The sequence below is a fragment of the Somniosus microcephalus genome, chromosome 11, assembly GCF_052327205.1.
Source record: "Somniosus microcephalus isolate GS21.2 chromosome 11, FLI_Smic_1.0, whole genome shotgun sequence".
Lineage (NCBI taxonomy): Eukaryota > Metazoa > Chordata > Chondrichthyes > Squaliformes > Somniosidae > Somniosus > Somniosus microcephalus.
Genome location: NC_140997.1, coordinates 187,967,619 through 187,989,667, shown reverse-complemented (window position 1 = coordinate 187,989,667; position 22,049 = coordinate 187,967,619). Strand labels below are relative to the sequence as shown.

Here is a 22,049-nt window from a genome sequence, read left to right as displayed (position 1 = left end):
CAGCCACACTCAAATCCTTTATGCCTAGGGAACTGTGCATGTCCCAGGGAGACTTCTAAGAAGAGAAAACAAAATGTGAGAGCGGAGACTCAGTGAGTATTTAAACTCAATTTCGCAGGCTTTTTTTCACAGGCCATTGTCGGGAGCGGTGAGAGCGGAGGTTCAGTGAGTAGGTAAACTCACTTTCGCAGGCTTTTTTTCACAGGCCATTGTCAGGAGTGGTGAGAGCGGAGGTTCAGTGAGTATTTAAACTCACATTCGCGGGCTTTTTCTCACAGGCCATTGTCGGGAGCGGTGAGAGCGGAGACTCAGTGAGTATTTAAACTCACTTCCGTGGGCTTTTTTACAGAGGCCATTGTCGGGAGCGGTGAGAGCGGATTTTCAGTGAGTATTTAAACTCACTTTCGCGGGCTTTTTTACAGAGGCTTACCAATCTCGCAGACCAGCAGCGGCGTTCCAGAGCCACGTCACGATTCAAAACGTGACATGGGCAGGAGGAAGCAGCTGATTGGGTGAGTACTCTATAGTTTGACAGTTAAGGTTCATAGGCCTAGAAATTCAGTTGGCTGCGCCAGCCGTTAGCGCCTTAGGAGGAGTAGATCTCGAGCGCTAGGCGCTTAGCGCCCAGGCGCAGCGCGATCTGCGCCTCGCCCCAACTTCAGTAGACATTTAGCGCCAGCGCAAAGTCATTGCGCGCGCAGATCATGACGTCATTTCGTCGTGCAACGCCCTTTGCGCGCCCGGAACCGGAACTTCACTCGCGCCGCCCCATTGTGCGCCTGGCGGCCCGAACGACTGTGAAGTGGAACGGTACACAGCCGAGGCGGGCTGCGGGGAGCGCAAATTAAAGGGCACTCCTAAAATAGAAAAGGCAGCCGTTTTGCAACACTCCTTCTTTGAGAGGAGGAGGAGGAGGAGGAGGAACAAAGTGATGGAGAGAAGCCCTCCCCAAAAACACAAATACACTAGTCTCGGCCTGTCAAAAAAACAAATCCACCCTCCCCCTTTAAGAGCTCACCGGAGCCAGAGTGTCTGCCGGCAATCAGCAGCTCGCCGCACCTGCCCTGCGCCCAACTTCCGGTGTTAGCGCCCCGGGCTGCCGGCTTAGCGCCTAATGATAGTCGTGCATCGCCTGTTTTAGCGCAGCAGCAACCTCTTAGGGCGATGCAACTGAATATCGGCGAAGTGGCCTCGACTTTGCGCCGGGCGCAAACTTTAGCGGCCGCCTGACTTTACCGCCCCAAAAGTGGCTATAATGAATTTCTAGGCCATAGTTTATAAAGTTTAGAAGGTCTTAATTTTGTGGTTATAATTTCTAAGGTCTCTGTTGTGTAGCGGGGAGTGCTAGGAAACAAGGGCCCTTGTGTATATCATTTAATTGTAGTAAAATTGGTGGTATTGATTTAATTTAAATTAATTAAAGAGTAAGTCATGGCAGAACAGCTCGGCCCCATGGCATGCTCCTTCTGCACTATGTGGGAAATCAGGGACATTTCCTGTGGCCCTGACGAGACCATGTGTGCGGGAAGTGTATCCAGCTGCAGCTACTGACAGACCACATTGCGGCGCTGGAGCTGCGAATGGATACATACTGGAGCATTCGCGATGCTGAGGACGTCGTGGATATCACGTTTAATCAGTTGGTTACATCGCAGGTAAAGGCTGCACAGGCAGGAAGGGAATGGGTGACCGCCAGGCAGAGTAGTAGGCACAGGCAGGTAGTTCAGGGGTCCCCTGTGGACATCCCCCTCTCAAACAGATATACCGCTTTGGATATTGTTGGGGAGGATGGCTTATCGGGGAAAGGCAGCAGCAACCAACTTCCTCGCACCATGGGAGGTTCTGCTGCACGGGACAGGAGGAAAAAGAGCGAGAGAGCTATAGTGATAGGGGATTCTATTGTAAGAGGAATAGATAGGCGTTTCTGCGGCTGCAAACGAGACTCCAGGATGGTATGTTGCCTCCCTGGTGCAAGGGTCAAGGATGTCTTGGAGCAGCTGCAGGGCATTCTGGAGGGTGAGGGTGAACAGCCAGTTGTCATGGTGCATATAGGTACCAACGATATAGGTAAAAAATGGGATCAGGTCCTAAAAGCTGAATATAGGGAGTTAGGAGGTAAATTAAAAAATAGGACCTCAAAGGTAGTAATCTCAGGATTGCTACCAGTGCCACATGCTAGTCAGAGTAGAAATAGAAGGATATTTCAGATGAATATGTGGCTGGAAGAATGATGTAAGGGGGAGGGATTCAAATTCCTGGGACATTGGAATCGGTTCTGGGGGCAGTGGGACCAGTAAAAACTGGACGGTTTGCACCTGGGCAGGACCGGGACCGATGTCCTAGGGGGACTGTTTGCTAGAGCTGGTGGGGAGGGTTTAAACTAAAATGGCAGGGGGTTGGGAACCTGAGCAGGGAGACAGAGGAAAGGGAAGCAAGGATAGAAGCAAAAGACAGGAAGAAGAAAAGCAAATGTGGAAGTCAGAGAAATCAAGGGTGTAAATCAAACATGGCCGCAGTAAACAATAATTCTAAAAGGTCTAAGAGTGTTAAAAAAACAAGCCTGAAGGCTTGTGTCTTAATGCGAGGAGCATTCGTAATAAGGCGGGTGAATTAGCTGCGCAAATAGATGTAAACGGATATGATATAATTGGGATTACGGAGACATGGCTCCAGGGTGACCAAGGCTGGCAATTCAACATCCAGGGGTATTCAATATTCAGGAAGGACAGGCAAAAAGGAAAAGGCGATGGGGTAGCATTGCTGGTTAAAGAGGAGATTAACACAATAGTAAGGAAGGATATTAGCTCTGATGATGTGGAATCTGTATGGGCAGAGCTAAGAAATACCAAGGGGAAGAAAACGTTAGTGGGAGTTGTATACAGACCCCCAAACAGTAATGCTGAGGTTGGGGATGGCATTAAACGGGAAATTAGAGATGCGTGCAATAAGGGCACAGCAGTTATCATGGGTGAATTTAATCTACATATAGATTGGTCTAACCAAATTAGTAACAATACTGTGGAGGAGGAATTCCTAGAGTGTATACGGGATGGTTTCCTGGACCAATATGTCGAGGAACCAACTAGAGATCAGGCCATCTTAGACTGGGTATTATGTAATGAGAAAGGATTAATTAGCAATCTTGTTGTGCGAGGCTCCTTGGGGAGGAGCGATCAAAATATGATAGAATTCTTCATTAGGATGGAGAGTGAAGTAGTTGATTCAGAAACTTGGGTACTGAATTTAAATAAAGGAAACTACGATGGTATGAGGCGCGAATTGGCTAGGATGGATTAGGGAATGTTACTTAAAGGGTTGACGGTGAATAGACAATGGCAAACATTTAAAGATCGCATGGATGAACTACAGAATTTGTTCATCCCTGTTTGGCATAAAAATAAAACAAAAAAGGTGACTCAACATTGGCTAACAAGGGAAATTAGGGATAGCATAAGATCCAAGGAGAAGACATATAAACTGGCCAGAAAAAGCAGCAAACCTGAGGATTGGGAGCAGTTTAGGGTTCAGCAAAGGAGGACAAAGGGATTAATTAAGAAGGGGAAAATAGAGTATGAGAGTAAGCTTGCAGGGAACATAAAAACTGACTGTAAAAGCTTCTATAGATATGTGAAGAGAAAAAGATTGGTGAAGTCAAGCGTAGGTCCCTTGCAGTCAGAATCAGGGGAACTTATAATGGGGAACAAAGACATGGCAGACCAATTAAATACATATTTTGGTTCTGTCTTCACAAAGGAAGACACAAATAAACTCCCAGAGATGTCGGGGAACATAGGGTCTAATGAGAGGGAGGAACTGAATGAAATCAGTATTTGTAGGGAAATGGTGTTAGGGAAATTGATGGGATTGAAGGCCGATAAATCCCCAGGGCCTGATAATCTACATCCTAAGGTACTTAAGGAAGTGGTCCTAGAAATAGTAGATGCATTGCTGGTCATCTTCCAAAATTCTATAGACTCTGGAACAGTTCCCATGAATTGGAGGGTAGCTAATGTAACCCCACTATTTAAAAAGGTGGTAGAGAAAAAACAGGGCATTATAGACTGGTAAGCCTGACATCGGTAGTGGGGAAAATGCTAGAGTCCATTATAAAAGATGTAATAGCAGAGCAGTTGGAAAACAGTGGCAGGATCGGACGAAGTCAACATGGATTTACAAAAGGTAAATCATGCTTGACTAATCTACTGGAATTTTTTGAGGATGTAACTGGTAGAATAGATAAGGGAGAACCAGCTATTCACAATATATATAAATGATCTAGACGAGGGAACTAGACGTAATATCTCCAAGTTTGCAGATGACACAAAGCTGGGTGGGCGTGTGTGCTGTGAGGAGGATGCAGAGAAACTCCAGTACGAGTTGGACAGGTTGGGTGATTGGGTAGATGCATGGCAGATGCAGTATAATGTGGATAAATGCGAGGTTATCCACTTTGGTGGCAAAAACAGGAAGGCAGATTATTATCTGAATGGCAATAGATTGGGAAAAGGGGAAGTGCAACGAGACCTGGGTGTCCTTGTGCACCAGTCGCTGAAGGTAAGCATGCAGGTGCAGCAGGCAGTTAAGAAGGCAGATGGTATGCTGGCCTTCATAGCGAGAGGATTCGAGTACAGGAGCAAGGATGTCTAGCTGCAGTTGTACAGGGCCTTGGTGAGACCACACCTTGAGTATTGTGTGCCGTTTTGGTCGTCTTATCTGAGGAAGGATGTTCTTGCCATGGAGGGAGTGCAGCGAAGATTCACCAGACTGATACCTGGGATGCAGGAATGACGTATGAAGAGAGATTGGGTCGATTAGGCTTATATTCGCTAGAGTTTAGAAGAATGAGAGGAGATCTCATTGAAACTTATAAAATTCTAACAGGACTAGACAGGCTAGATGCAGGAAGGCTGTTCCCGATGGCGGGGGAGTCCAGAACCAGGGGTCACAGTCTAAGGATAAGGGGTAAGCCATTTAGGACTGAGATGAGGAGGAATTTCTTCACCCAGAGAGTGGCGAACCTGTGGAATTCTCTACCACAGAAGACAGTTGAGGCCAATTTATTAAATATATTCAAGAAGGAGTTCAATATATTTCTTAAGGCTAAGGGGATCAAGGGATATGGGGAGAAAGCAGGGACAGGGTACTGAATTTGGATGATCAGCCATGATCGCATTGAATGGCGGAGCAGGCTCGAGGGGCCGAATGGCCTACTCCTGCTCCTATCTTCTATATTTCTATGAAACATAAAGATTAAGACAAAACACTTTGACCTCATCTACAGGCTGATTAAATACCTTGCTACCTCCATGACAGACTTAAAACTCCTGGATTACTGACATTTATTTTATGTAGTTCAGTAATGAATCCAAATGATGTTTAAATTTAAGCAGGCTGGGTTTTGAAAGATTTAACACCGAGTGACCTTGGAATTTTGTGCCAGTAATTTATTTATTTATTTGTTACTTTCTCCTTTAAAGAAGTTTAAGTCGCAGTCTCCCTGTACTCCGTCAATAGTGGTGACGATGTGCTGAGCCAGTTGTTCAAGCTTTCCCTAGCACAGTGTTCACCTGGCAGCCTAGCCAAGAACTGGTGAAATTTGAGGAAAGGGATGCTTGAATGCCACTTAAGGCTGAATTTGAAACTGGTTAGACATTAAGAATTCTTCCTTGAGAGTTACTTGGCTTCAGCAGAAACTTTTGTTTTGAAATTGCATTGTGTGTTATTAGTACTGAACACATTAATGGGTTTATATGAAATTCTTTGATGAAGTGGTTAACATAGTTATTTGAAATGAGCTAATACCTATGTTACAATAGCAGACAGAGGAATTTCATACGAATGCATTTATAGAATCATAGAATGGTTACAGCACAGAAGGAGGCCATTCGGCCTGTCGAGCCCGTGCCGGCTCTCTGCAAGAGCACTTCAGCTAGTCCCACTCCCCCGCCCTTTCCCCATAGCCCTGCAAATTCTTTTCCTTCAGGTACTTATCCAATTCCCTTTTGAAAGCCATGATTGAGTCTGCCTCCACCACCCTTTCAAGTAGTGCATTCCAGATTCTAACCACTCGCTGCCTAAAAATGTTTTTCCTCATGTCGCCTTTGGTTCTTTTACCAATCACCTTAAATCTGTGTCCTCTGGTTCTCGACCCTTCCGCCAATGGAAACAGTTTCTCTCTATCTAGACCACTCATGATTTTGAACACCTCTATCAAATCTCCTCTCAACCTTCTCTGCTCCAAGGTGAACAACCCCAGCTTCTCCAGTCTATCCACGTAACTGAAATCCCTCATCCCTGGAATCACACTTGTAAATTTTTTCTGCTTCCTCTTTAATGCCTTCGCATCCTTCCTAAAATGCGGTGCCCAGAATTCGACACTATACTCCAGTTGAGGCCGAACCAGTGTTTTATAAAGGTTCATCATAACTTCCTTGCTTTTGTACTCTATGGGCTGGATTTTGATGCTGGAGGCGTGTAGGAGGCGGGACTACAACTTTTGGGGTTATAGTCCCGCCTCCATCGAGTTGTGGCCAACCCACTCGATTTTCACTTGATTGACCTTGTTGAGCCCGCCCAGCGGGTTCAGCAGGCCAATTTAGGGCCACCCGGCAACAGGTGACCTCACAGATTGACATTTCATCTCTCAAGAGCTTTTGACAGATGAAATATCAGCGTTTGACAGCTCTTTCCTTAATTAATCCACACTTGACCAAGTGACTGTTAACTTTGTCCTGGATTATTGTTTTCTAAAAGCTTCCCCACTACCGAGGTTAACTGACTGGTCTGTAATATTGCACAGTGTGATTTTAACCTATTTGTATAAAGGTATGTATTGCTTGTATTCTACAAGCAATACAGACCTTGAAATGTACAATACGTAGTTCCAATCTATTAAGATTAATTAAATATCGTAGCAGGTCTGCTATGATGCTGCTTGTGGTGAGTGCGCGGGTACACTGGTTTATATTAATGGGGTGTTATGCCCTGCCACGCACACTGTATTATTGTGAGGCCAACTTATTTATTACATTTTAATTAAATGGCATTGTAGGATTTTCATTGATGTTTTGAAGATCAAATTGTGCAATTCTCCAATATTTTGTGGCATTGACTATTGTTATATGTTGGTTTAATTATGTACTTAGTTTTTATTTTTTGAAAGCCAAGGATAAACAGGCAGATGCAGTAGGTTTCAGATAAGTACTAGACATGCAGCAGCACTGCGGAGTGCGAGAGGGGGTTTGTAGAGGTAGGCATCCTGTCATGAGTTTAAACCTTTTTGTAAATGTGATGTTGAAATCTAGTAGCTAAACTGCCTAAACAATAAGTAACTTGCATTGTAGTTCACCAGGAAGAGGGACATCAATAGTGATGAGTAAGGACCCCAATGCAAAGAAGCTCAGAAACAGCTCTATTTATAAAGTGTGGCATTTTGCCTTGTAGGAAAGTGATTCTGCACATGCATGGATTGGGGTTCACTGGCCTGGGGCTGATTGCTCCACTCTGATTGGTGCTGTCGTGGTGCTATTCCCTTCTTTACATTCTGCATGCTTTTTCAGTGCCCGCTTTCAGCGGCTGCTTCATTGGCCCCAGATTCATTGTCCCTTTTGGTCAGCAGCCCTTACCTGCTTCCATCGGCTATCTTCCACTTAGCACTGAACAGGAGAGATAGGTAAGAAAAGGGCAAGTAGGAAAGTGGAGGAGAGAAATAGAAGAGAAAAAGAGAAAGGAACACAAAAGAGTAACACAGAGCAAAGCAGGGGGAGAGTAAAGACAGAGCATGGAAAGAGAGAATCAGGAGAGAGAGAAAAGAGAGAAGCATAAGATAGTGAGAGGATAGAGAGAAGCGTGCCAGAAATGAAGAAAAAGAGACAGCAACCCTGAAAAGGAATGAGAGTAAAGCAGAAAAAGGGAAGAGAAAACAAAAATGTTTTTAAAAAGCAGAGAAGAGAAGGGAAGGAGAGAAACAAAAGTGACAGCCGAACATAAACAGGAAAGAGGAGAATCACACACAGAAGGGAAAGAGAGAAACAGAAGAGAAGAAAGATGCAGAAGGGAAGGAAGAGAGATGTTGATAGAAGGGAATGAGGAGAGTCAGACAGACAGAGGGAAGGACTAGACACAAAGGAAGGAGAGAGATACATAGAAGGAAAGGAAGACAGACACACAGGCAGAGGGAAGGAGGTGACAGGAGAAAGAGAAACAGTGAAAGAGTAGCGAGACAAAAGGGAAGAAAATGAAAGCAAAACAGACAGGTAGCGGCAGAGATAGACATAAGAGAATGAGGTGAAAGAGAGAGACATAGATGGGATGGAGATACAGAAAGAAGTAAAAGACAGGAGAAGGTGGTGAGAAAAACAGAAGGGAAGGTGAGAGAGACAGAAGTCAACAAACAGAGTGTTAAGGAGATGAGAAATAGAAGGGAAGGTGAGAGAAACAGAAGTGATAGAGGAAAGAAAGGTAGGAACAAGTGAAGGAGAAAGGAAATTAATTTTTTCCAAGCTTACCAATATCACCATCCTTAATTAGGGGGCATGGAAGTACATTGTTTTAGATGACACTTACTGTTGAGATTGATGTTGTGTGACTGAGCCGCAAGCAAATGTAGGCTTAAAAAATATACAAATATAATTTTGTTCTGGCAAAATTAGGAGTACTCACCCTTGGTTTGGCAGCACTGGGGGATGTCCTGGGCTCGGTAGAATTGGGTAGGGGGTGCTGGAACTTGGAAGCACTTTGGTGGGTGGTGCTGAGAATTTTCGGGACTGGGGGCATTGTGGTGTTTAGGAATAGGGGTTCTTTGGGTTTGGCAGAACTGTGGTTTCTGCACTGTGTCAGACTGGGGTGGGAGGTGTATGCTCTGGCAACACTGGAGGAAGATTTCTTGGGTTTAGGTGGGGTGGGGTGGTCTGGTAGAAGTGGCAGCTCCCAAATCTGTAAGCATTGCAAGAGGTTCTGGGATGTCATAGAACTGAGTAGGAGTTCCGGCATCTGGAAACACTCAGACTGGTGGGTCGCAGGGTTTGGCAGCACTAGGGGAGTTCTAGAAAATGGGTGCACTGGGAAAGGTCTGGGAGCAGTGCATGAGAGTTCTGCATTCCGGGAGGGTTGTGGAGGCCAGATCCAAGGTCAGGCCACCCCAATCCTCTTAGACTGTGGAACCCTCATCCACTGCTCCCAGACCCTTCCCAGAACACACATATCTTAGAACTCCCCATATGTTACCAATGCGTGTGAAAGAACTGGGGAAGGGGGTCCCAAGGATTAGGGTTAGAGTTCTTAGAGTATTAAGGAATCATGGTATGACAGATTGAGGGGCATGTATTAAAAGGGAGGGTAAGGCTGTGGTAGCATTGAGAGGGCAGGGTCCCAAGAGAAAGTGGCCCATCATCCCTTGGCTCCTTTAGTGTCTTTCACTGACTCCACTGTGTTTGCAACACTGACGACCATTTCCCAGCCCATAGTACAAAAATTGGCTGTGTGTGTGAGGAAGAAAGCTGTAGACTGCAGGAAAATATCAATGGACTGGTCGGGTGGGCAGAAAAATGGCAAATGAAATTCAATCCAGATAAGTGTGAGGTACTGCATTTGGGGAGGGCTAACAAGGCAAGGGAATACACAATAAATGTTAGGATACTGAGAAGTGCAGAGGATCAGAAGGACCTTGGAGTGCTTGTCCACAGATCACTGAAGGTAGCAGGACAGGTAGATAAGGTGGTTAAGAAGGCATACGGGATACTTGCCTTTATTAGCCGAGGCATAGAATATAAGAGCAGAGAGGTTATGCTTGAAATGTATAAAACACTAGTTAGGCCACCGTTAGAGTACTGCGTACAGGTCTGGTCACCACATTACAGGAAAGATGTGATTGCACTAGAGAGGCTATGAGGATATTGCCAGGACTGGAGAATTTTCGCTAGGAGGAAAGGTTTTTGGGCCTCAGAGAGGTCAACATTGATGGCTGGGAGGGGTGGGGACACGGGGACTGCTGAGGCCTGGAGGCAGCATGGGCAGGGAACTTGGTGGACGTGGGAATTGATTCTTTAGTTGCAGGAAGGTTGGGTCGGAAGCAGTATGGTGCAATAAGCGCTTTAAAGAACTTACCGACTAGGAGCATGGTGGGAGGCCAGCTGATTGTGGGGAGAGGCAGCAGCAACTTGGGTCAGTGAGATGCGCGATGTTCACAGGCCTCAGGTAGGCGGACCTGTTGAGAACATCGCCACATGCAGCTCGGAAATGCAAATCAGCAGTTGGGAGGACCAGAAATTAAGTGAAACATGTGGAAGAATGAGCCAATCAGAGGTACGTTTACAGTTCTTACCAGAAACCATGTTGTGCTGTAGTATATATATGCTGTGTCCCAAGATATCACAGAATTGGCGATGAGGATGCGACTGCGGATTCCCTAGCTGAAATTTTTGTTGGAGGATAGTCCTGCCAACCGATGGAGGGACTGTTAGAGGATCTTCGTTTTGCAGAAAAATTTAAAAATCGGAGGTAAATTTCGAGCACACGTGGCTGAACTGTCGACATTTCCAGAGTCCAGATGGCCGCGCCTATGGGACTAATAGGGTGCTTGGGTGAGTTCCATCATGACCGAGAGACTTTTGGAGCGTATGTGGAGTGCCTAGAAATGTTTTTCACCGTGAATAGTATTGTCGAAGTCCCCGATGATGTAAACCATAACCGGGCAGTTTTAGAAATGAAACAGGCTATTTTTTTTGACTGAAACAGGCCCCGCGGTGTATGAAACCCTGAAAAATTTGCTTGTTCCCACCAAGCCAAAGGACACGCCACTGAAAGAGATCCTAACCAAGTTAGAACAGCACTACAGTCCTGAGCCCCTGGAAATTGCTGAAAGTTATCATTTTGGAACACGCGATCAATTAAATGATGAGGGTGTCAGTGAGTACATTGTAGCTTTAAAAAAGTTATCCACTTACTGTCTTTTCAGAAACTTTCAGGACCGAGCTTTGCGTGATCACTTTGTTTGTGGGTTGATAAATGAACGTATCAGAAGTAAATTGTTGACAACCCCTAACTTGATTTTTGACTTAGCTTGTCGATGGATATGGCCGACCGATACTCCCGAGAGTTCCACGCTATTTCCAGTCATCAGACAACCAAGGTGAATCGGCTGCAGGCTAAAAGTAAAAGGCAGTTGGGCCCCAAGGCCTCAGCAACTGGCCAAGGTAACAGTGCATTGAAGTCGTGCTATCGGTGCCTGGGACAACACATCGCTCAAAGCTGTCCGTATGTGAAGGAAGAGTGTTTCTACTGCAAGAAAACTGGGCATCTTGCAAAGGCGTGCCAACAAAAGAGTAAACCGACTGGCAATGCTAGAAGTAGAAATCGGCAGACACTACATACCATTGAAGAGAAGCAGCAGGACGAGGAGTTTCTGGAGATTCACGTCATCAGGAGCACGAAGGTATCTAACAGAGATTCGCGAGGTATTGTCATCCAAGTAGATGTCGCAGGAACCAGGATACCCATGGAAATCGACACTGGTGCATCTGTGAGCGTCACTATATCGCGACAAGTTGCGTGATTATCGACTAGAGAAATCAAAGATAGAGCTGCGAGGCTACTCAGGAGAGCAAATCCCTGTAGTAGGAAGTGTCACCATACCAGTGAAGTACAAGGATCAGTGTCAGAGCTTGCCTCTCATAGTAGTGGCAGGAGACAAGCCTGCCTTGATAGGTAGAAATTGGTTGGGATCGCTGAAACTGGATTGGAATGAGATTTTTCGTGTGGAAGTGAAACTTGCATCGAAAGATGATGTCTTCAAGCAGTATCTGAAGGTGTTCAACGAAATGGGGAGTCCGATCCAAGACTTCAAGGTGAGTGTCAGAGTGCAGAAGGACGTAAGACCAGTTTACTGCAAGCCACGTCCTGTACCATATGCACTCATAGAGAAAGTTGAGCAAGAACTCAAAAGACTACAAACTGAGAACATTATCTCTAAGGTAGATCTGAGTAATTGGGCTACACCCATTGTTGTTGTACCTAAGTCAGATGGTAAGGTAAGGTTGTGTGGTGATTATAAGGTGACCGTAAACCAGGTTCTAGAGTGTAATCTACCCAATATGTTGCCAAATGTGGAAGATTTGTTCACAACGCTAACAATTGGCCAGATCTTTTCGAAGTTAGATCTAACAAACGCCTACCTACAACTTGAGTTAGATGAAGAGTCCAAGTCATGCTTGACTATAAATACTCACCGAGACCTATATTAGTTCAATAGGCTACCATTTGGAGTGTCTTCTGCACCGGACATATTCCAGGGGGTGATGAACCAAATTTTGCAAGGGATTGAAGGGGCAGTGTGTTATTTGGATGACGTACTCATTTCAGCACCAAACAGGCAAATCCATGATGATGTGTTGAATGAAGTGCTCAAATGGCTAGAGAAGCACGGCGTATGAGTGACAGATCACAAGTGTGAGTTGTTTCAAAGCTCAGTGGAATACTTAGGGCACAGAGTAGACAAAGATGGTTTACATCTAACCAAGGGAAAGCTGAATGCAATCAGAATGTACCCACTCCCAAGAATGTCTCTGAACTTTGATCATTTTGGGGTCTTTTGAATTATTACGGAAAGTTCCTCCCAAACTTGGCTACATTGTTACATCCACTCAATGAGCTGTTGAGAGAACAGGTTCCTTGGAAGTGGTCAAAAGAATGCAACACAGCATTCAAAGAGTGTAAAAGCCAGTTAGTAGAGAGTACCATGTTAGTTCACTATGATGTATCTAAGGAGATCAAGGTAGTGTGTGACGCCTCCCTGTACGGAGTTGGGGCAGTGATCTCTCATGTACTCGATAGTGGGGAGGAGAGACCAATTGCTTTTGCTTCACGCACTCTCAGCGCCAGTGAGCGGAATTATGCGCAGATTGATAGGGAAGCTTTGGCATTGATTTTTGGGGTCAAATAGTTTCACAAATATTTGTTTGGTCGTAAGTTTACCATAGTTACTGACCATAAGCCCCTGACAGCAATCCTCCATCCAAAATCCCCAGTTCCAACCTTAGCTGCAGCCCGAATGCAGAGATGGGCTTTGATTCTGTCAGCATATACGTATGACATTGAGTCCAGACGATCAACTGATCACAGTAATGCTGATGCTATGTCCAGGTTGCCATCCCCATACACCCAATAAGGAAGGAGTGTTCTATTTCTAATACATTGATGAGCTGCCAGTCACAGCTGAAGAGATTGGTAGGGCAACCAGCCGTGACCCAATTATGTCAATGGTGTATGATTACATAGCAAATGGATGGCCAAACCAGGTATCAGAGGAAGATATCCATCCATACTTCGTTCGTAGGAATGAATTGTCAGTGGATAAAGATTGTATCATGTGGGGAGCAAGAGAGAGTGGTTATCCCAAATAGGTTCAGGTCTAAATTGTTAGGAGATCTTCATGACCAGCACCTGGGAATGTGCTTGACCAAGAGCTTTGCATGCAGTTACTTATGGTAGCCAGGTTTAGATAAAGAGATAGAGTACATAGTCAGTCAGTGTACAACATGTCAATCGGTGAGCAAGAAACCACCATCAGTACCATTTCAGCCATGGAAATGGCCTCCCAGAGTGTGTCAAAGGTTACATGTAGATTTTGCTGAGCTAGAACGACAGCAATCATTCATAGTGATAGATAGTAACCCGAAGTGGGTAGAGGTGTTTCCGATGCGGATAATAACAAGAAGCAAAACACTAGACAATTTGCGAAGATTGCTTTCTTCATACGGTCTCCCAGAAGAAATTGTGTCTGATAATGGGCCGCAATTTTATTCAGAAAAGTTCACATAGTTCATGAGCAGAAATGGTGTGAAACATACCAAAGTTCCACCGTACCACCCTGCTTCAAATGGTGCAGCAGAGCGCACAGTTAAAATTGTCAAACGTACTCTCATCAAGCAAATGTTGGATCCAAATCTGCAGAAACGTCAGTTGTCATTGGACCACAAACTGGCAAATTTTCTGATTACTTATCGGAATACTCCTCATACCACTACTGGTAGAAAACCAGCAGAGTTGTTTCTCAATTGACAGCGATGAACCAGGTTTTCGTTGTTAAAGCCAAACTTGGCACAGTCCGTAGAAAAGAAACAATCAAGGCAGAAAGAGAGTCATGATAAAGGTAGAATTAGAGAGAGAAGTGTGAAGTTGAACCAGAAGGTTAGAGTGAAGAACCATCAACATAAATGGTTAAAGTGGTTACCAGGAAGAGTAGTGAAGATATGTGGCCCTCGCACATATTTGGTCAAGATGTTTGATCATGGAAAGGTTAGGTTTGTTCACATTGATCATATTTTACCTACAGATGTGGAAGGAGTTGAAAACTGGGGTGATTCAATTTATTCTGATGAGTCAGGTAGTCTTGTTACAAGTAGAGTACCAGTAGCAAATTCTACATCAGATGTAACAGAAACAAGTCCAAGACAAAGTCAGAATTTAAGTCTGAGCCCAAGTCAGGCAGACAAACAGTCTGAAAGTGTAGAGAGTCCAAATGTAGATTTACAGTGTATTGGCTGTTAAACAAATGTTATGGCCCTGAAAAATGAATCTTAATTTTGTGGAGTGTCAAATTTATCCATTTCACTAAAATTTAAAATTTTTAAAGAAATGTAATTTTTTTTTATTTTATAAAAAGTTTGTTCGTATTTATTTCAGGTTTACCTTTTCCCCATGCGAGAGCCCCAATCTTTGTTTTGCTCTCTATAACATTTTTAAAAAGTTAGAATCAAGGGCGCTTACTCACTTCCTGGTTCCCTGTCTGTGAGAATTCTGCATTGTGATTGGCTGCTTAGACAGCTTGTTGACGTCACAGCAGCTCGCACTATGGAATTCCCACTAAACTACGCTGATTTCAGCTGCACGTCGGAAAAGCCGAACTTCTCGCCACAGAGATCGCGAGATCTTTGTGGGAAGCTTACTTCGGGGCCAGCGACAAATGCCTTTGCTTCGCCGCTGACCGCAAATTACAGGCCAATGCGCTCAAATCTCTCGAGTGAGACTTGAACCCATAACCTCCTGACTCGGATGCGAGAGTGCTACCACTGAGCTATGGCTGTTACAGGAAGTGCATGGTATATGTGAGAATTTTAATACATTAAAATATAGATATGTTCAATTCAACATATGCTTTATTTGTAATTTTGAATGGTCAGTGAAGAAACTCATAAATGCTCTCTGTTAGCCACTGCAAGCAAACTTTTACCGAATCCTTCTGCTTATTTTCTGCAGCATTTGAAACTAAACTGCCCAATGGTTAAACAACCCTCACCCACCCCCAACACGACCAAGCATATACAGTGTTCATGTATTTCATTTGATTATCGTAGTACTAAACAACACTTAAGCTCATAAATTTCTGCCAGAAATACATACACACACAAAAAAAATCACATTTACTGCAGCAATGTCCCTTTCATTGGCTGATGTACAATGGGAGAGACAGAAATTGTATCATTGAGCCAGACCCATATATAGTCATTTAGCCTCTATACTTTTGGGGCTTCATGAAATTTATCTGATGTTGAACTGAACTTGTAAAGAAAAATGGTTAGAAATAGCAACCACCAATCCTTTTAGAAAGGCACCATTAATATATGCAGAATTACAAGAGTTGTGTAGCTGATCACGGTGACAGGCTGAAGCAAGTTACTTGGCGTGCTTCAGTCATTTGTTTTCTGTACACCACTATTTTCCTGTTGTGTGTATACATGCATATATTATTATTTATAATACCCTGTTTCATGTACCATTAACATTTCCTTTAATCATTGAATTCTGTTCATAATTTTTGGCACTAGTTCAGGAGCACTTCATTCTGTGGATTCAGGCTGTTGTTTCCATAGTGACACTATAGATCCAGCAGGATCTACAAACCACTCTCTGTAAAACACTGCTGGAATCTCTACACGAACATCATAAACAGTAAGATTGTACTTAACTTTGAGATGGTGCAATGGCACAATGGTGCATATCTATGGCAGTGCGAGTGTAAAGTTGATTCCCACACTCATGAGTTTGCATTCTCAGCTGCATGGAACTCATCATAATCCCCACTGCTTGTTTGGCTATTAACAGTTGGCTCAGACAGGCATCCCTGCTGACATAGCAGCAATTCACCCAACTTCTCATTAGGTTGCAGGAGATCACGAAATAAATACAGATGAGGAAGGCATTTCGACCCATTTTAGTTCATCCATCCAGAGATAACCTATTGGAGCATCTAATTGGTTCTTCAATTATTTCAGGGCGATATTGGATTGGCTGCCCGTTATACACTTCATCCAATGTTCCTTTCTAATGGAAAGGAAAATCAGGCGAGGTGTATAAGGGGCGGCTGATCCAATATCACTGGTTTTATACTCGGCAAAAGTTAAAATTACCCTCATACATCTCCTTTAACTTCAGAACACCATTCATGGAAAATGTGTGTCACCCATTTTTCCTTCCTATGTGCAGTACTTTACATTTGTCTGAGATGGTTAACCTGAGAAGACTAATGAAACTGGAGAAAAAAATTGAGGGATCTTATCTCTCTTAAAAAAGGTTGCCTCCAATACCTCACCCAAGTGGCCATTCTTTGTGTGTGAGCCTAGCCAATGAGTTTTGGCAAGCTATTCCTTCAGAAAGGGGGGAAGAAAGAACAAAGTTCAATGGATATTAATCAGAAGCAGGAATCCTGACTGATTTTACTCTTCTTTACCCTTTGAAGGTGGCAGGACATGGTGATAAGACTATTAAAAAAAGGATATGGGATTTTTGGCTTTCTAAATAGAGACAGTACAAAAGCAAGGAAGTTATGCTTTATAACCACATCTTCAGTATTGTGTACAGTTTTGGTCGCCTTATCTGAGGAAGGATGTTCTTGCCATGGAGGGAGTTCAGCGAAGATTCACCAGGCTGATACCTGGGATGGCAGGAATGACGTATGAGGAGAGATTGGGTCGATTGGGCTTGTACTCACTGGAGTTTAGAAGAATGAGAGATGATCTCATTGAAACTTATAAAATTCTGACAGGACTGGACAGGCTAGATGCAGGAAGGATGTTCCCGATGGTCGGGGAGTCCAGAACCAGGGGACACAGTCTAAAGATAAAGGGTAAGCCATTTAGGACAGAAATTAGGAGGAATTTCTTCACCCAGAGAGTGGTGAACATGTGGAACTCTCTACCACAGAAGGCGGTGGAGGCCAGTTCATTAAATATATTCAAGAAGGAGTTGGATATATTTCTTAAGGCTAAAGGGATCAAGGGGTATGGGGAGAAAGCAGGGACCGGGTACTGAATTTGGATGATCAGCCATGATCGAATTGAATGGCGGAGCAGGCTCGAGGGGCTGAATGGCCTACTCCTGCTCCTATCTTCTATGTTTCTATGTTTCTATAAATCACTGGTTAGGCCTTAGCTCGAGAATTGTGACCAATTCTGGGCACAACACTATAGGAAGGAAGTCAAGGCCTTGGAGAGAGTGCAGAGGAGATTTATTAGAATGTTACCTGGGATGAGGGACTTCAGTTATGTGGGGAGATTAGAAAGACTTGCATTTATATAGCGCCTTTCACGACCACCAGACATTCCAAAGTGACTAGTTACTGTTGTAATGTAGGAAACGCGGCAACCAATTTGCACACAGCAAGCTCCCACAAACAGCAATGTGATAATGACCAGATAATCTGTCTTAGTGATGTTGATGGAATATTGGCTCGGACACTGGGGATAACGCCCCTGCTCTTCTTCAAAATAGTGCCATAGGATCTTTTATGTCCGCCTGAGAGAGCAGACGGGGCCTCGGTTTAACGGCTCATTCAAAAGACGGCACTTCCGACAGTGCTGCACTCCCTCAGTACTGCACTGGAGTGTCAGCCTAGATTTTTGTGCTTAAGTCTCTGGAGTGGGACTTGAACCCACAACCTTCTGACTCAGAGGCGAGTGTGCTACCAACTGAGGCATGGCTGACACAGAGGAGCTGGGGTTGTTCTCCTTAGAGCAGAGAAGGTTAAGGAAAGATTTAATAGAGGTGTTCAAAATGACAAAGGGTTTTGATAGAGTAAATAAGAAGAAACTGCTTCCACTGACGGAAGGGATGGTAACTAAAGGATATAGGTTTAAGACAATTGTCAAAAGAACCAGAGGGGAGATGAGGAGAATTTTTTTATGTAGCCAGTTGTTATGATCTGGAATACACTGCCTGAAAGGGTGGTGGAAGCAGATTCAATAGTAACTTTTAAAACGGAATTCGATATAAAATTAAAAAGTAAAAAATTGCAAGGTTATGGGGGCAGAGCAGGGGAGTGGGCCTAATTGGATAGCTCTTTCAAAGTACCTGCACGGGCATGATGGGCTGAATGGCCTCCTTCTGTGCTGTATCATTCTATGATTCTTTGCTCAGTGATATTGAAGCTAACTGCAGCACCCCTACTGTCTCTCCAACTGAGATCAGACAACTCTGAGTGCAGGCTGCAAATCAAACCTGGGACCTTCTGGTCTGTATTACTCAGTTAAATGTCGCCTTTGCCATGAATCACTGGGGAACTGCATCTTTTTCCTTTAATTTAATTTAAATGTGCCAATAGTGCTGGCCCATAGTCAGTAATAAGAACTCCAATTTGTGCTTCAGGAATATTTAAATTCATTGAAAGTATTCCCCCTAAAGAGTGCTACAGGACTAATATGTAGTGCCAGCACAGAAAACATCAAGCAGCAAAAACTGGCACAAAAACAAATCTGAGCCCATAGTTGCTGCAGTCTCTAAAATAAAGGAATGTTATCTCTCTAATTATTTACTTTTAATTGAAAAATTAGAATAGCTTCAGTGGTTTATGGGTGAAGCATATTATAGCTGTAGTACTGCCAATTCTCTACCATCTGAAATGGTTGACAGGTTTACCAGGTTACTGAAATGGTGACATGGTTCTCTGGATACATATTCACTATCGTAAAAATCAGAGGTTTATTTGCTACATTTATCCAAAGGGCTTTCTCACCTTGACGAGCCTGATGAGAATTTTTAGCTGGTAGATGTGAAGCTGCAGGTCCATACGATCTGTTAGCCAGGTGCAGACAACATTCATGGAACTCGTGTACCATTGCTGCAAAAAAAGGTAACATTCTCCAGCATAAGAATTACAATGGGTTAGACAGTGCTGAGATATATGTTTAAGTAGTCTCAATATTACATGCTAGATAGCAGCAAACGGATGGCTACATTTGCTGAGAGTCTCCAGGACTGGCATTCCAGGCACAATATATCTTAAATAACAAGATTTAGATTGTAACTGAGCATCAGCACAAACCTCTTTGCAATCTATGCAATAATTTTAATTGTTGCCCCAAATTCGTATTCAGCTGTTCCAATCACATAAACAAACAACTCCAGCACTCTAGTTACTTTGAAAGAAAGAACTTGTATTAATATAACGCCTTTCACGACCTCAGGACATCCCAAAGCGCTTTACAGCCAATGAAGTACTTTTGAAGTGTGGTCACTGTTTATAATGTAGGAAACATGGCACTTTGCGCACAGCAAGCTCCCACAAACAGCAATGAGATCATCTGTTCGTTTTTTAAGTGATGTTGGTTGTCGTAGGGGCACAATTACAAGAATAAGATCACATCAATTGTTCTGGTTGTATTCTACCTCAAGCTGATTTGGCTTTCATTTTCAACTGTGGAAATGGTTAAAAAAAAATTGTCAGTGTAGCACAACCTCAGTATCCCAGATCTATACATGCAGGTCACTTGGTGTTTCAAATACTGTTATACTGTTTAACTATAGCTCCCATAACGGTTTAGTAGATAAACGTTCCATGTTTAACTTCCTTTTTTGTGCGGAGTTAGGCAGTCTTAGCTGGGCACGGTGGTGGGAGTAATAACAATTGTTGGAAAACAGTGACAGGATCAGATAAAATCAACATGGATTTACAAAAAGTAAATCATGCTTGACTAATCTACTGGAATTTTTTGAGGATGTAACTGGTAGAATAGATAAGGGAGAACCAGTGGATGTGGTGTATTTGGACTTTCAGAAGGCTTTCGATAAAGTCCCGCATAAGAGATTAGCATACAAAGTTAAATCACATGGGATTGGGGGTAAGGTACTGTCTTGGATAGAGAACTGGTTGGCAGACAGGAAGCAAAGAGTTGGAATAAACGGGTCTTTTTCCAAGTGGCAGGCAGTGACTAGTGGGGTACCGCACGGATCGGTGCTAGGACCCCAGCTATTCACAATATATATTAATGATCTAGATGAGGGAACTAGATGTAATATCTCCAAGTTTGCAGATGACACAAAGCTGGGTGGGCGTGTGTGCTGTGAGGAGGATGCAGAGAAACTCCAGTATGATTTGGACAGGTTGGGTGATTGGACAGATCCATGGCAAATGCAGTATAATGTGGATAAATGCGAGGTTAGCCACTTCAGTGGCAAAAACAGGAAGACAGATTATTATCTGAATGGCAATAGATTAGGAAACGGGGAAGTGCAACGAGACCTGGGTGTCCTTGTGCACCAGTTGCTGAAGGTAAGCATGCAGGTGCAGCAGGCGGTTAAGAAGGCAAATGGTATGTTGGCCTTCGTAGCGAGAGGATTCAAGTACAGGAGCAAGGATGTCTTGCTGCAGTTGTACAGGGCCTTGGTGAGACCACACCTTGAGTATTGTGTGCAGTTTTGGTCACCTTATCTGAGGATGTTCTTGCCATGGAGAGAGTGCAGCGAAGATTCACCAGACTGATACCTGGGATGGCAGGAATGACGTATGAGGAGAGATTGGGTCGATTAGGCTTATATTTGCTAGAGTTTAGAAGAATGAGAGGGGATCTCATTTAAACTTATAAAATTCTAACAGGACTAGACAGACTAGATGCAGGAAGGGTGTTCCCGATGGCGGTGGAGTCCAGAACCAGGGGTCACAGTCTAAGGATAAGGGGTAAGTCATTTAGGACTGAGATGAGGAGGAATTTCTTCACCCAGAGAGTGGTGAACCTGTGGAATTCTCTGCCACACAGGGCAGTTGAGGCCATTAAATATATTCAAGAAGGAGTTGGATATATTTCTTGAGGCTAAAGGTATCAAGGGATATCAGGAGAAAGCAGGGACAGGGTACTGAATTTGGATGATCAGCCATGATCTCATTAAATGGCGGAGCGGGCTCGACGGGCTGAATGGCCTATGCTTGTTTCTATCTTCTATGTTTCTATGTAATTGGCCTAATCACCCTCAGATAGGCAAGGGGAAAAAACGTCTGCTAGAGTTTCTGTTCCTGGCCCAGTATCTATGCTGGAAAGTGCATCTGTGGATGTTGGGTAAGGACAGGATCAGATTTAGTTGTCGCCTTCCAAATTCAAATGCTGCTGGCACTTACTTTGTGGATTCACACATGAAGAACGGGCACCTTGGCGAGGTAAAAAACTGCTTAACTGAAACTGCAATGGAGCGATGTTAGATGAAAAGCAATTTCAGTTTATCTGCTTATATTTCCCTCCCTGGGCTGTCGGTTCACATAATTAACCCCAACATTTTTTAATGTGCTTAGAAGCTCTGACACCAATTCCAGTTGCGGCGCTTGGATGTCCACAAAACAAAGCAAAGGAGGTTTTTCATTAGTCTCCATTAGTGGTTTGTGGGGAAACTGGATGCAGAGAAACATTTCTCCACGCTAACTTACTCCCCATAATAAATTCTAATCACATACAATATTGAAATTAACAGCAGTGAAATCTTCCACTTCTATTTCTCTTTGCAGAAAAGTATTACAGCATTTACCTGATACATGTTTAAAAAAATTACTAATAAATGAAATGTAAATTTTTCAGATGCTTTAACAACATGTATGGCATTATTGGGCCACTGCGCCATTGTGGTGACCTCGCATGAAGACAGCTGGTTTCAGGTTAGGAACAATCAGACTGAGCTTGCAGTTCATTCTAATGAAACTACTGTGAATTCTGTGAACCTCACAATTGGATTCATCTTGTATCACCTGCCTCCAAAGATAGTACTGTAGTAGCATGAATAAGTACAGCATTAATTCT

At 43.7% G+C, this 22,049-nt stretch overlaps 1 protein-coding gene across 15 annotated transcripts in view; it reads right to left on the bottom strand.

Annotated features, from left to right (window-relative positions):
* The window catches only part of cadpsa (Ca2+-dependent activator protein for secretion a), a 583,962-nt gene that overhangs the window by 5,927 nt on the left and 555,986 nt on the right, over positions 1-22,049 (bottom strand). For all 15 annotated transcript variants that reach the window (XM_086001517.1, XM_086001514.1, XM_086001512.1 and 12 more), the window contains one exon: positions 19,004-19,108. In XM_086001517.1, coding sequence (XP_085857643.1) covers positions 19,004-19,108 — 105 coding nt within the window. The remainder of the gene's footprint in view (positions 1-19,003; positions 19,109-22,049) is intronic.